Raw genomic sequence first — 15,272 nt, 5'->3', positions numbered from 1 at the left:
TGTTTTTATGATTCTGCTTCATGTATTATTGTAGTCCTGGTGTTTCTGTCCCTGGGCTTACGCTGAAAAGGGGGTCAATGTCTAGTTGGATTTTCTGATAAATGAAGGCAAATAAATTTTAATTGTTTTGTCTTGTATATTACATAGGCCACTAAGCAATTCATTGGCCATATTCTTGCTTTTTTCTTTCTCTGATTTTATACTGTACTATTCTTCCAGCCATTTTTGTTGAGACATAGACAAAAAGGATGATTACTATATATTGTCATCTGGTTTAAACTGTAATAACGCAAGAATAATAGTCTTGTATTGTCTTGAAACTGTATTTCACAAAAAGTATCACTGAGATTTGAGCTTATTGATAGGTGAGTTCAGTGTTCATTCATGACTGTATTTCTTATTGTATACCCTCCTTCTCTTAAGGAAAACAGTTGAGCTTTTATAGTTCAGTTCATCCTCAGTAGTATGGTTGGTATACTGTGTATACCTTGTGTATAGATGCTGGTAGTGGGTTGCTAGACTGTATTACATTGCAATTCATGATCACCAGACTGCAATTTTGGCATACATGCTGTATTTCTGTTATTCACAGCACATCATCACCCAGGATTTTGCGAGAAGTCATGCCCTCTCTCAGGCTAATCAGCAGCCAGCCACATCTACATTCCAGACTTCTAATTCAGCCACTAATGCTGCACCAGTAAGATCCAAGATCTCCCGGTTTAGTCCCGAGTCTCAATCATCGCTGCAGGTCCACCAGCAACGATCAACGTTTAGAGTTTCTCCTGAAAATTTCAGTGATAAGTCTAGAACAAGGTAGGGATACTAATATTCTTACAGTTGCTTAGAAGTTAAAGATCACACCTGGGTAAAAGTCTGCCTTACAATTGCACATTTTGTCTTACTTTTATGTCTGTATTTAAGATCAGCATTTGAGACTGGGATACCCTGTACTGCATATTTGGATGTTCTTCGTGTTTCACTATTGCAGTCATTACATTTGGGTTATCCTGCTGGCAGGTTGCCCTCAGTCGGCCTGAACTCCAAAGTCTTGGGTCCTGCGTTGGTTGCTGTCGCCTCTTCCCTGACGTCAGGTCATCAGGGGTATAAAAGATGCAGCCAACGCCATTTTCTTCAGTCTTTCTTGCTGCGCGGTGCCCGAGGCAGAAGCAGTTCGCAAGTGCCGGTCGGCTGACTCCTGAGATTTTCGCGTTCGAGTTTCAGATCCGAAGTCTTCATTAAAAGCTAAGTACCCCATTGGGGGAAGCTTTTTTCTTGCTCCAGACCGATGTCAAAAAAAGTTAATAATTGTATTTCTTGTGGGGAAGCAAATACCTCATAAGGATTTTAATTCTTACTGTATTCCTTGCCTAGGCCCTGACCACGACGTTTCTAGTTGTCGTTTTTGTGCTAGATTTAACCAACGCACTATTAAGCATCGGAACGATTTTGCATTAAGCTATTTTGGGCGAAGATTTAATTATACAAAGTCGTCGGATAGCCATCCGACTACCGGAGTTCACCACGCAAAGAAACAGACAGGCAACCGAGGTCCAAAACCGATGACGAAGCTTCTCCTAAGCAAGTCGCCGGTTCTCAGTGAGGTGCTTTCGCAGCCCCTGACGCCCACTACTTTAGAGTCGCAGGCCGCTACTGACTCCCATGTGGAGTCAGCCAGGCCACTAGAAACTCAAGGTATTGGATCCTCGGAGATTAATCCCTCAGATGGGTCCGTAGCCGCCGAGCAGGCATCAGCTTCTGAGGGTGTATTCAGACCTAAACAATTATATATTAAACCGACATCAAAGGCAAAGACTAAAACACCTTTAAAGGCAAAGAAACAAGTTCACCAGCCACATGGACAGGCCTCCATGCCCAAAAAACAGATGCTCAAAATGGCCGAAGACTTAATTACCTTGATCAGGGGTTCCCATTCCCCTCCCGATAAGTGGCCTAGGCAAGAGACAGACTATGAATCTTCAGATCAGGTTTCCATTTCTTCTGATTTCTCTTCTGATCAGGAATATTCTTTTCATCCCTATGAGGATTCTGATGCTGAAGAATCAATTCCTTCAGCTTCTCATCCTGAGGATTACTCTTTTGGGGAAACCTTGCATACCATGAGTGAGCACTTCCACTGGGAGTGCCAAGATTTTTCAGAATCTAAGAGGAGGCTCAGAGACTTCCTTTTACTACCTCAACACAGGCCTCTAGCTATTCCAGCTGTGTTAGACATTGTAGATGATCTGTTCTCAGAGTCTAGTCTGACCCCTGACTCCTTACCTCCAGCTGCTGTTAAGCCGGACAGATACTACAGGGTCCCTGACTCTCATAAATTTATTTTCAAAAAACCCTACTGCCGACCCAGAAACTATTTCTTAGTGTCCCAAAGGGGTCAAGGCTTCCACTGCAAGAAACCCTACCCCCTCTGACTGGGATTCTAGGGCACTGGATATATGGGGGAAAAGATTTACACATCTGCTACCTTGGCTATAAGGGCCTTAAATTGCCAGTTTCATATGCTCAAATATCAGCAATATATCATGTCACTGCTTAAACAGAAAATGATGGTAAATTCTGAATGTGCAGAAAACAAAGAAATGCAGGATTTATTGCATGCAGCTGAACAAGTTGGAAAGCATACTTTGCAATGTGGTTTTGATTCTCTGGAGGCCTCCTGCAGGGCCTCTGTTACGGGTTCTGTCATCAGGTTTTATGTGTGGTTAAAGGAACAAAATCTGCCTGATCATGTTAAAGCCAAATTATTAGATGCTCCATTACAACATGATACCTTGTTTGGTGTTAAGGCAGAACAGTTGTTAAAGAAAATGGAGGACAAAGCTAAATCTATGCAAACGGTCAAGGATTTCTTACAGGTACAGCCACCTAGATTTAGCAGACACTGGCCTACAAGGAATTGGTCCTTTCCAGTCTCAGACAGACCTCAAAGGGGCAGATCACAGCTGCAACGTTCCTACAGGTTTAAGCAGTGGGGTGCTTCTACCTCCAAAAGTGGAGGAGACAAATCACAACCATACAAGAAACAGTCCCAATGACTTCCCCCTGGCTGCACCTAGCACTTATCTTCTGGCAGTACCCTTAGGGGGAAAAGTAGCACTTTTTTTCTCAAAATTGGCACATTATAACCCAGGACATATGGGTTCTAGACAGTGTCACAAGGCTACAAGTTTCACTTCCATATCCTGCCAAGGGCAAACGGTTGGCCAGAACCTGCCAAAAAATCAATGGGCAGAGGCTCAAAAACAAGTTGCAGCTCTCATGGACAATGAGGGCTATTCAACAAGTACCACAGCAAGAGCAGGGACAAGGATTTTACTCAAGACTGTTCTTGGTACCCAGAAAGGACAAAGCATGGAGACCAGTACTGGACCTATCTATTTTAAACACTTTCTTGGATATACCAAAATTCAAGATGTTGACCTTGCAGCAGCTTCTGCCCATGCTGGGCAGCAAGGCTTGGCTCGTGACTTTAGACCTAAAAGAGGCATACCTGCATGTCTCAATCAGACAATCATGCAGAAGATACCTCAGATTCAAGGCTGGCTCAAAGCATTACCAATTCTCTGCACTGCCCTTTGGCTTATCTACTGCGCCCAGGGTCTTCACAAAGTGCCTGGCACCAGTAATTGCTTACTGCAGACAAAGAGGAATACAAATATATCCTTACTTGGACGACTGCCTTATACAAGCAGAGAACAAGGACATTCTACTACAGCATTTGACGTTTGTGAAAAGACTTAACATGCCTAGGGTACAGTCAACAAAAAGAAATCAAAACTAGTACGCTCTCAAGAGATAATATTCCTGGGTGCAAGCTTAAATACAACTGCCCAGATGGCTTATCTCACTCCAGACAAAGACAACTGACTACCTATTTCAAGGAAATGGCAACAAAGGCCAAGTTATCTGCAAGAAAAATTCTGCAGGCTTGGGCTTTGTGGCATCCTGGAACTTACAAATTCCATATGCAAGACTGCATATGAGGAAAATTCAGTGGTACCTAAAAAGTGTTTGGACACAACATTGCCACAGCCTGGAAACAATTACGCTCATTCCCTGCCTGCAACAGGAGTTTCGATGGTGGGCAAAGGCCTGTCACCAAAACAAGGGACAGCCATTCTCACTACCTCCAGCCAGGCAGAGCTTAACGACAGATGCATCAGATTATGCCTGGGGGGCACACATGGCAGGAAAAGGCATTCAGGGCACCTGGTCAACAAACCAAAAGCATCTACATATCAATCAAAAAGAGATGCTAGCTGTTCAAAATGCCCTGACAGCCTTCAAGGACCTACTTCATCCAGGACAACTACTGATAAAGATAGACAACACCATGGTCATGTGGTATATAAGCAGGGGGACACTCATTCTTACCCCCTTTGCAGACTAGCCATGGCTTTATGGGACACAGCATTGACTTACCAAGTTCATCTGCAGGCACAATTCCTGCCAGGAAAGGAAAATACTCTGGCAGACAAACTAAGCAGAAACCTCATGGATCCCTACGAGTGGCACCTGGATCCACAAGTCTTCAGCATGATAACAAAGAAATGGGGATGCCCGGACATAGATCTATTTGCCTCCTTTCACAACAATCAACTAAAAGATTCTGCACAAGAACGTATCACAGACAAGCATGGAAAGTGGACGCCTTATCTTTCAACTGGACAAACCTGTCAGTATATGCCTTTCCTCCACTGCCTCTCCTCCCCAAGGTACTCCTAAAGGTCAGACAGGAGAAACCAAAAATGATTCTGATTGCCCCAGACTGGCCACGCCAGTTCTGGTATCCGAGCTTAAGGAACTTGTCCCAATGCCCAGCCTGAACCTTACCTCAAATACCTCATCTACTGTCCCAGCAAAACAATCAGATTCTGCATAGCCAACTCAGGACCCTAAACCTGGCAGCATGGCGGATAATGTAGCCATACAAACCACACCTCTCAGTAAAGCTGTGATTGATGTCATTTTAGAAGCCAGAAGGCCTAGTACTAGAAAATCCTGTGCTGGGAAATGGAAGAGATTTCGTGCTTGGAACCAAGCTCAAGGAACTGATACAGCTGTCCCAAATATTTCTCAGATTTTGCAATACTTAACCAAGATGCTGGACAAAGGCCTATCTTTTTCATCAATTAAAATCCATGCCTCTGCCATTTCGGCTCATTACAATACAGAGCCCACCACTCTTTTCTCATCCTTTATTAAGGCAGTACCTCAGAGGAGCCAAAAACTTAAGGCCTCCAAGGAGAACGCCAACACCTGCACGGGACCTCAATTATGTCTTGGAAAAACTCACCTTACCTCCTTTTGAACCAGCTGCTACTGCGGATATAAAGTTCTTATCTTGGAAAACAGCTCTGCTCCTAGCAGTAACTTCTGCAAGACGAGTGTCAGAGTTACAGGCTCTCATGGCTGTGGAACCCTTTATCTTTTTTTATCTAGACAGGGTCTCGCTGAGAACAAACCCTACATTTACGCCTAAGGTGGTATCCAGTGTAGCCCTTAACCAAACTATTAATTTGCTAACTTGTTATCCAAATTCACAGAACAAGGGGGAGAAAATTCTGCATTCTTTGGACGTACACAGGCAACTTAGATTCTACTTGGACAAAACTAAAGTTTTCAGAAAGACAGAACAATTACTAGTGGCATATGCCACAGCATCACAAGGAAAGGCTATCTCCAAGCAGACTATTTCAAAATGGATAGGTCACTGCATTAGTTTCTGCTACTCACAGCATGGCAAACCAGTGCCTAAGGGCATTAGGCCACATTCAACCAGAGCTGCAGCCTTTCTCAGGGGAGTACCAACCAAAGACATTTTAGAGGCTGCTACTTGAAGTTCAGTGCATACCTTTACAAAACATTACAATCTGCCTCTTTATTCTAAATCCAGGGCAGGCTTTGCCACTGCAGTTCTGCAGGGCCTCATAGCCACTCCTAATGCTGTTTAGCTCCAGCCACCCAACCATAGCTTTTGGACTCAACCCAAATGTAATGACTGCAACAGTGAAACACGAAGAACATAGTACAGTTGTGTATTCACTGTTGCAGTCCAGGTTACCCACCCGCCATCCCCCTTATTTTTGCTGGAACTTATCTTTACTTCTCTAATCTATACAGTCTAGGTGGTGTATTTGCTTATAGATGAGGGTAAAGCTTATTTGGGTGCATGTATGTTTTATTTACATATTTTAGCCTACCCTTTTGGGGGCACCTGACATCTGGGGTAAGAAAAACGGAAGAAAATGGCGTTGGCTGCATCTTTTATACCACTGACGACCTGACGTCAGGGAAGAGGTGACAGCAACCGATGCAGGACCCAAGACTTAGGAATTCAGGCCGACTGAGGGCAACCTGCCAGCTGGATAACCCAAATGTAATGACTGCAACAGTGAATACACTCAAACATCTACATTTATGTTAAGTGTACACAACTTTACTTTCCCTTCCTTTCAAGGCTTCATAAACCAAGTTGGTGATGAAAGTATATTATGAATTTTTTATGGCATAGTTACCAAAGTAAGGGTGCTGGATTATTTAGTCATTGGCTTTAGACATTCCTAAACCTTTAATTTTGTGAGTTTTCTGTTCTTGACTAATTTAGGATGTTTAATTTGTGATGCTGTTTGTAACTTGTTTGAATGTTATCTTGAACATATGACATTTATAACGTGGGTATGACTCCCTTCCAGTAGAAAAGTTAACTTGCTTGTTAATAACACTCTAAGGTTCTGTTTTAAGTTAATTGATTTTTGTTTTTATTAAATGCCTGCAAGGCACCTTTCTAGGTCTAATCCTTTTCCTTATTTTTATGACCTTATTTGCATTTCAACTTTGTCCTCCCCATTATTGAACATAGAACTGTAGGAGTATTTTCCATACATTTCCTGTTTATGTTGGAGGTAGAAGAGTGAATAAAATCAAATGCAGGATGTTTTGGACAGGCTTTAAGCTAGAGTCTGCAGTGATTAAATGGTGTATTCATGATCCTGATTGTATGTTAATTGAGAGTGCGCTTTCAGATGTCTGGGAATTTGGTTTGATTCGTTGGTGCATAGCTTAGTCCATGTGGTGCTCAACATTTCTAAACTTCATAGTTTATTTCTTAAGAGCACTTAATTCTCAGGGCAGTGTTCTGCAGAACAGCTCCATCCAGTATGCATGGCTATGTGACCAAACTTTGTTAGACTTCTCAAGATCCCCCTGTCTTTGGAAATGCAGCTCGTCATCGCAGATGTCAGAAACTGTATGCAACACAACTGTATTCAGGTTTGGCCGGATTTGATGTTTGTTGCTTCCTTCCTTCATTTCTACTGTTAATCATTAAATGTTTCACTGTCTGCAATGTGTTTTTCCTTTTGTGCATGTGCACTTGCAAGTGTGTGTGTATATGTGTATGTATGTGTGTGTGTGTGTGTGTGTGTATATATATATATATATATATATATGTGTGTGTGTGTATATATATATATATATATATATATATATATATATATATATATATATATATATATATTATAAATATATATATATATATATATATATATTATATATATTATATGTGTGTGTGTGTGTGTATTTAATATATATTTTTTTGCATTCTGCACTGAACTCATCGTTGAATGTCACTTTGACCAAAAAAGTAAACCTTAAGAAGCCCTGTCTTTTATATGTAATGTATGGGTAGAAAGCACAGACTCTGTAAATACATATCTTTCAAGACTTTCAGCATCGCTACTGTTTATTGCAAGGCTAAGTTTTGGTTGGTAGCTTCTTAAACTTATTGACATTGCATTTTTTGTTATTTTGGCACCCGTCAACTGACATAATTGCAGGTGCTAATATAATTCCGTTTTATTTTTTTCATAAAATCTTTGTGAATCTGATGTTTAAAAAATGTTGTCAAGCCCAACTGCAACAAATTGTAGAAACAAAGTTATTATTTGGATAATTAAAATAGATGTAAATTAATTTTTAAACCTAGAAGTGAGATGCTGTGTTAGCCATTCCCCCAGTCTAGGCTTTGTTGATGTAACTTTATTTTTATTTATTTATTTACATTTGTTGACTGGGAGTGTCTGTCTGGACGTAGGTCCATTTTCAGCGGAGGCTCAGGGAGAAAAGCTCCTCAGTTAAATTATAAAGACAGTAGTTGCATTGGATTTACATAGTGATTAACAATTTGATTAACATAGCAATTAATTACAAGCATAGTAACAGATGAACATAGTACATCAGTAGACAACTAGAATCTTTATCTGCAAAGTACATAACAGACATTAACAATTGTTACAATAAGAAGTTCCTGCTGTATAATAAGTAGTAGGCTTATGAGCATCTGAGCTTGCTATAATCAAGGTAGTTAGTGGGGTGGAAAGAAAGGTAGTGGTTGGATGGGGTGGGTCATATTAGAGTGGGAGTTGCAAGGGCATAGCCAGCATGTTTTTAGGTGCAGTTTTAGTAAAGTTTTGAAGTGGGTGCATGGTGGTACGGAGGTAATTGTGGGTGAGAGAGAGTTCCATAATTTGGCTATGGCACAAGAGAATAGTGCTTCACCAGCAGAGTTATTGGCTTTAGTGATCTGTAAGTGATTTTTGTTGCTGGATCTTAGTGGTCTGGTGGTGTGATAGGGTTGGAGTAGATTCTGGAGGGATGGGACATTTAGTGGATGGTTTACTAGTTTGTGGGCGAGTGTGAGTTGATACCATTGAAGGAGGTGAGGGAGTTCAAGCCAGCCCAGTTCAGTAAGTGAGAGACAGTGGTGACTACGGTTGGATGTCCCAGTGGCGAATTTGGTAATTTTGTTGTAGCAGGTCCCTAGCTTGTTTAGATCTCATTGCCTTAGGTTGGTATATATTGGAGAGGCATAAAGTAGGGTTGAGATAAGGTGGAAATTTGCTATTGAAATCTTTGCTGCTTTGGTGAGAAGTTGCTTATTTCTGTATAACGCTCCTATTTTTTTGTGGACTTTTTTTATGGTCATGGATATGTGAATGTCAAATTTTAGTTTGTCTATTTCCACTCCTAGCAATTTGGTGTGTTCTGTTGGGTGTATAGTGGTGTTGTCTTTTGCTGTGATAAAGTGAGAGTTGTTTTGAGTATGTTTGGTGGGTTGGAAGATGAGTAGTTTAGTTTTGTTTGGGTTGAGTATTAATTGGGCATCAGATAACCAAATTTCAGATAACCAAATTTCAACAGAGGAAAAGGCTTCCTCTGTGAATTTTTGCAGTTTGTGTAGGGACTGGGCTGAGCAGATGATGGTTGAGTCATCTGCGTATTGTATGAGTGTGCCATGTTTGGTGGCAGAGGCTAGATTATTGATGTATACTTGGGGAACCCCTATAGAGACAGGTAGTTGGGGAGATATGTCATTCTGCCATACAACGGATTGTTGGCGGTCAGACAGGTAACTCTGAAACCAGTTGGTGACTGAGAGAAAGATAGGATGTTCTTCATTCCACATTGCTGCAGTCCTAACCATTGGGTAGTCCGCTGTCCAGTCGGCCCGAATACCAAAGTATATGGCTGACGTCGGTCAAGGCGCATTAAACTGATGTCAGGACGTCAGGGTACTAATGTGCATGACCGACGTCATATCCTCAGTCTTTTTTGCCGCATGGTCCGATGCAGAAGCAGTTTTGCGAGTGCAGGTTGGCGTTCTTAAATTTTCTGAAGTCGGAGTTTCAGACCGAATCAAAGTTGGCTAAGTACCCCGTTGGAGAACATTTTGGTTTTTTCTTGCCTCAGTATTTAACCGGATGTCAGAAAAAGTGAATAACTGTATTTCTTGTGGGAAACAGATACCTCATAGGGATTACCATACTTTGTGTATACCTTGTTTAGGGCCTGAGCACGACGTTGTTGGATGCCGCTCTTGTGCTAGATTTAACAAACGCACTATTAAGAGAAGGTTAGACTGTGCCAGGTTAGTGTTTGGGAAGCGTTGTAATTATAAAATGCCGTCGGATGCTCCGCCCGCTTCATCCAAAAAGCGCAAGGACAAAGCAGCAAAGCCTAGGGTTGAAGAACCGGCAGTCCCGGACGCCGGTTCTTTAGAAGGCTCAGTGGAGCCAGAGGTTTTGCCAGGAGTTTCTGTGGAGTCTCAGGCAGAGACTTTACTGTTACAGGATGTGCCCTCTCAGGAGGTAGGCCAGGCTGATGGGATTTCTCAGGTAGCTGTTCTTTCCTCTCTTCCTAAGGCAGTTAGAGCCTCTCCTTCTGTTTCCAAGACTTCCTTGAGAGGTAGGCCAAGTTTAGCTTCAGTGGGGGCTTCTCCTAGCACTTCAGGTTCTGTGCCTAAGAAACATATGCTTAAAATGGCAGAGGATTTGATTACTATGATTAGAGGTTCTATGCCCCCTCCTGATAAGAGGCCTAGGGTGGAGCCTGAGTTTGAGAGTTTTGAACAGTGTTCAGAGGCTTCTGAGTCTTCGGCTGAAGACTTGCAGGAGTTTCCTCATTATTCTGATTCTGATGTGGATGATTCCACTCCTTCAGCTTCTCCTCCTGAGGATTTTTCATTTTCAGAGACTCTGCATTCCATGAGGGAGCATTTTAAATGGGAAGGCCAAGATTTCTCTGATTCCAGGAAGAGGCTTAGGGAATTCTTGTTTTTACCCCAGCACAGGCCCTTAGCTATACCTCCTGTGTTGAATGTGGTGGAGGATGTTTTTGCAGAGGCTTCCCTGAATCCTGATTCTTTGCCTCCTGCCCCTGTTAAACCTGATAGGTACTATAGGGTGCCTGAAGCTCATAAGTATCTTTTTAAGAGTCCTAGGGCAGACCCAGAAATTGTTTCTCAGGGGCCTAAAGGTGTTAAGGCCTCTGTTGTTAAAAATCCTGTTCCTTCTGATAGAGGCAAGGGCTTTGGATAGATGGGGTAAGAAAGTGTATACTACTTCCACTTTAGCCATGAGGGCGTTGAATTGTCAGTTTCACATGCTAAAATATCAGAATTATCTCCTTTCACAATTGAAATCTAAGGTGGATGCTCTACGGAAGGTATTGAGTGTAAAGAGTTGCTAGATTTAGTTCATGTGTCTGAACAAGTGGGTAAGCATTCTTTGCAATGTGGTTTTGATGCTGTGCAGGCCTCCTCGAGGGTGGCTGCCACTGGTTCTGTTCTTCGCAGGCACGCTTGGTTGAGGGATCAGAATTTAGCAGAGCATGTTAAGACAAGGATTTTGGATGCTCCTTTACAGTCTGATGTGTTGTTTGGTTCGCCTGTGGAAGCAGTTTTAAAGAAAATGGAGGACAAGGCTAAATCTATGCAGACTGTCAAAGATTTTTTACAGGTGCAGCCTCCAAAGTTTAGCAGAAATTGGCCTACTAAGGGATGGACATATCCTGCGTATGATTCCCAGTCTAGGGGTAGGTCTAGACGTGGTAGGGGCAGAGCTCAAGGTTCTTTTAGGCCTAGAACAGGGAGTTCTCCTGCTCAGACTTCTGGTGAGGGCAGGGGTCAGTCCTTTCGTAAACAGACCCAATGACCTGCCTTTTCAGCTGCCAGAGCATTCTCGACTGGCAGCTCCTTTGGGAGGAAGACTGTCTCTTTTCAAAGAAAATTGGGATTTAATTACTCAAGACAGATGGGTTTTGGATATCATTCACCACGGTTACAGGTTTTATTTCCATACCTTGCCCCCTTTCAAAGGCATGCCAGACGTTCCTCCTCCACAAAGGAAAGAGGCTCACAAGCAAATTTCTTTGTTACTCCAAATAGGGGCCATTCAGCCAGTTCCTGTACCAGAAAGAGGCCTAGGATTTTATTCCCGCCTGTTCCTAGTACCAAAGAAGGGGAACACGTGGAGACCAATTTTGGATTTATCTATCCTCAACACTTATCTGGACATTCCCAAGTTCAAAATGTTGACGTTACAACAGCTTTTACCTCTGCTGGGCAAAGATCACTGGATGGTAACTTTAGATCTCAAGGAAGCTTACCTTCATGTGCCAATAAGACTAAGTTGCAGGAAGTATCTGCTCGAGCTGGAAATTCTCATTATCAGTTCTCTGCATTGCCCTTTGGCTTATCTACTGCGCCCAGAGTATTCACAAAGGTTCTGGCTCCAGTGATAGCTTACTTCAGGCTAAAAGGAATCCAAATCTATCCTTACTTGGACGACTGCCTGATTCTGGCTCAAGAAAAAGAAGATCTTCTACAGAATTTGGAATATGTCATAGCAGTGCTAAGATGCCTAGGGTATTCTGTGAACGAAATAAAGTCCAGTCTAGTACCCTCTCAAGACATGTGCTTTCTGGGTGTGAGACTGAATACAGCAGCCCAGATGGCCTTTTTAACCCCGGACAAACAAAAGAATCTTTCCAGTTACTTCCATCATCTATCTCTTCAGTCCGGGCTGACTGCAAGGACAGTCCTTCAAGCCTTAGGGTTCATGGCATCTTGTATTCTGGTGCTTCCCAATGCCAAACTGCATATGAGGAAGCTACAATGGTATCTCAAAAATCTGTGGACACAGCACTGCCAGGATTTGGACACTGTCATTCAAATAATACCTTGCATTCAAAAGGAATTTTTGTGGTGGGCTCAGGAATGTCACCTAAACAAGGGACTCTCTGTGACCCGCCAGAGGCAAGTCAGATTCTAACGACAGATGCCTCAGATGTTGCTTGGGGAGCTCATCTAAATGGAAAGTGGATACAAGACAAGTGGCCTGCCAGACTACAGCATCTACATATCAACATGAAAGAGATGTTAGCAGTTCAGTTTGCATTAATTGCTTTCAAGGAGTTACTTCTTCCAGGGCAGGTGTTGATTCTAACAGACAACACAACTGTCATGTGGTACATCAACAAACAAGGGGAACACATTCTTACCCATTGTGCAGACAAGCAATGATTTTATGGGAGACTGCGCTCAGTCTGCAACTAACTCTTCAGGCAAGGTTTCTGCCGGGAGCACAGAACTCCTTAGCAGATGTATTAAGCAGACAAATCATGGATCCCCACGAGTGGAAACTGGATCTTCATGTATTTCAAACATTGACAGTGTCATGGGGAACTCCAGACATAGATCTGTTCGCTTCTCCACTAAACCACCAGCTGCCAAAGTTTTGCACGAAAGGATTTCATCACACAGCTTGGAAAGTGGATGCTCTTTCTTTCAGTTGGAAAAATCTTCATGTGTATGCCTTTCCACCTCTGCCTCTTCTTCCAAAGGTGCTTCTAAAGGTCAGACAAGACAAGCCAAGGATGATTTTAATAGCTCCAGATTGGCCTCGGCAGTACTGGTACCCATTACTGAGGAGTCTGGTAAGGAAGCCTCCATGGCCTTTACCCTTGATTCCACACCTGTTGTCTCAGAGGGACGGTCATCTGCTCAATGTCAAGCTTCACTCTCTACATCTAACAGCCTGGCATATTCTGTTTTGAAAGACAGCAGGTCTCAGCTTCCTCAGCAAGTTTTAAATGTGATTATGGAAGCCAGAAGACCTAGTACAAGGAAAGTGTACGGAGAAAAATGGAAGAGATTTTTGTTTTGAAGTGCAGCAAACAATTTGGAGATTACTGAGCCAAATTTGAGTGTGGCTCTTCAATATCTTACTGAGTTACTGGACAAAGGTTTGTCTTTCTCTTCCATCAAGATTCATGCTGCTGCAATTTCAGCTCACTATGATTGTGACCCACCATTGTTTTCGCATCCTTTGTTCAAGCAATTTCTTAGAGGGGCAAAGAATATAAGACCCCCACGTAGAGCTCCTACTCCTGCTTGGGATCTCAATTTTGTGTTGGAGAAACTTACTCTACAACCTTTTGAGCCTCGGCTACTGCTGAATTGAAATACTTGTCATGGAAGACTGCTTTTTGTTGGCTATTACTTCTGCAAGAAGGGTTTCTGAGTTGCAGGCCCTTATGGCAGTAGAGCCGTTTTTGATTTTCCATAAGGATAGGGTATCATTACGTACTAATCCTTCCTTTATGCCTAAGGTGGTTACTAGTGTGGCTTTAACCCAAACTATACATTTGCTTACTTTTGATGTAGTTCCCCACAATAATGGGGAAAAGATTTTACACACTTTAGATGTACATAGGCAGTTACGTTATTATTTAAGCAGGACTAAGGATTTCAGGCAGTCTCAGCAGTTGTTTGTTTCTTTTGCTTTGAGTTCTCAGGGCAAGCCTGTGTCTAAGCAAACTATTTCTAAGTGGATTGGGTTTTGCATTTCATTTTGTTATTCCCATCATGGCAAGGAAATTCCAGCTGGGATTAGACCCCATTCCACTAGGGCTACTGCCACTTCAACAGCATTTCTAAGGGGGGTGGCAACTAAGGATATTTTGGAGGCAGCTACTTGGAGTTCAGTGCATACTTTCTCTAAGCATTACCACCTTCCTCTCTACTCTAAATCTAGGGCTGGTTTTGCCACAGCTATTTTGCAAGGCATGTTGACAGCTCCTGCTTCCTTATGATTTGCCAGCCTCCCTTACCTCTGCTTTGGGATTCTACCCAATGGTTAGGACTGCAGCAATGTGGAATGAAGAACATAGTACAGTTTTGTACCTACCATAAATGTAGATGTTCGAGGATCCACATTGCTGCAGTCCAATTTACCCTCCCTCCTTCCCCTCTTTGTTTAGGGGTGGTGGTGTGAGTATATATATATTATTGTATATATTGTATATATGTTTGGTGCAGGGCTTTTTGGTGTTTTGGTTTGAGCCTTGTCTTTTTTAGGGTCTTCTGACATCTGGGGCAAGAAAAGACTGAGGATATGACGTCGGTCATGCGCATTAGTACCCTGACGTCCTGACATCAGTTTAATGCGCCTTGACCGACGTCAGCCATATACTTTGGTATTTGGGCCGACTGGACAGCGGACTACCCAATGGTTAGGACTGCAGCAATGTGGATCCTCGAACATCTACATTTATGGTAGGTACAAAACTGTACTTTATTGAGGACAGAGATGAGTTGTTTGTGTGGGACCATGTCAAATGCTTTAGATAGGTCTAGGAAAGTAGCAGAGGAGAGATAGCCATTGTTTTTATGGTGAAGGATAGTGTTAGTAAGGGAGAGTAAGGCAGTGATGGTGCTATGGTTTGGTCGGAAACCATGCTGAGTATTGGAAAGGAGGTTGTTAGTAAGGCGGTAGTCTGAGACCTGAGAGTGAATGCATCTCTCTAGTATTTTGGAGAGTGGAGAGAGAATAGCTATGGGGCGGTAATTGGTTAGTTCTGTGGAGGGGCCGCCTATGTGGAGGGGAATTATATGTGATACTTTCCATAGT

General features: G+C 42.6%; 1 protein-coding gene across 1 annotated transcript in view; it reads left to right on the top strand.

Annotated features, from left to right (window-relative positions):
• NCOR1 (nuclear receptor corepressor 1) overlaps nucleotides 1–15,272 on the top strand; it is a 4,682,182-nt gene that overhangs the window by 4,458,441 nt on the left and 208,469 nt on the right. Inside the window, exon 40 of the mRNA XM_044054890.1 lies at nucleotides 593–816. Within this exon, the coding sequence (XP_043910825.1) occupies nucleotides 593–816 (224 nt within the window). The remainder of the gene's footprint in view (nucleotides 1–592; nucleotides 817–15,272) is intronic.

The sequence above is a fragment of the Protopterus annectens genome, chromosome 13.part0 (assembly GCF_019279795.1).
Source record: "Protopterus annectens isolate FY-2018-M chromosome 13.part0, PAN1.0, whole genome shotgun sequence".
Lineage (NCBI taxonomy): Eukaryota > Metazoa > Chordata > Ceratodontiformes > Protopteridae > Protopterus > Protopterus annectens.
Note: the sequence above shows the minus strand (reverse complement) of the source record. Positions and strands in the feature narration are given on the sequence as shown.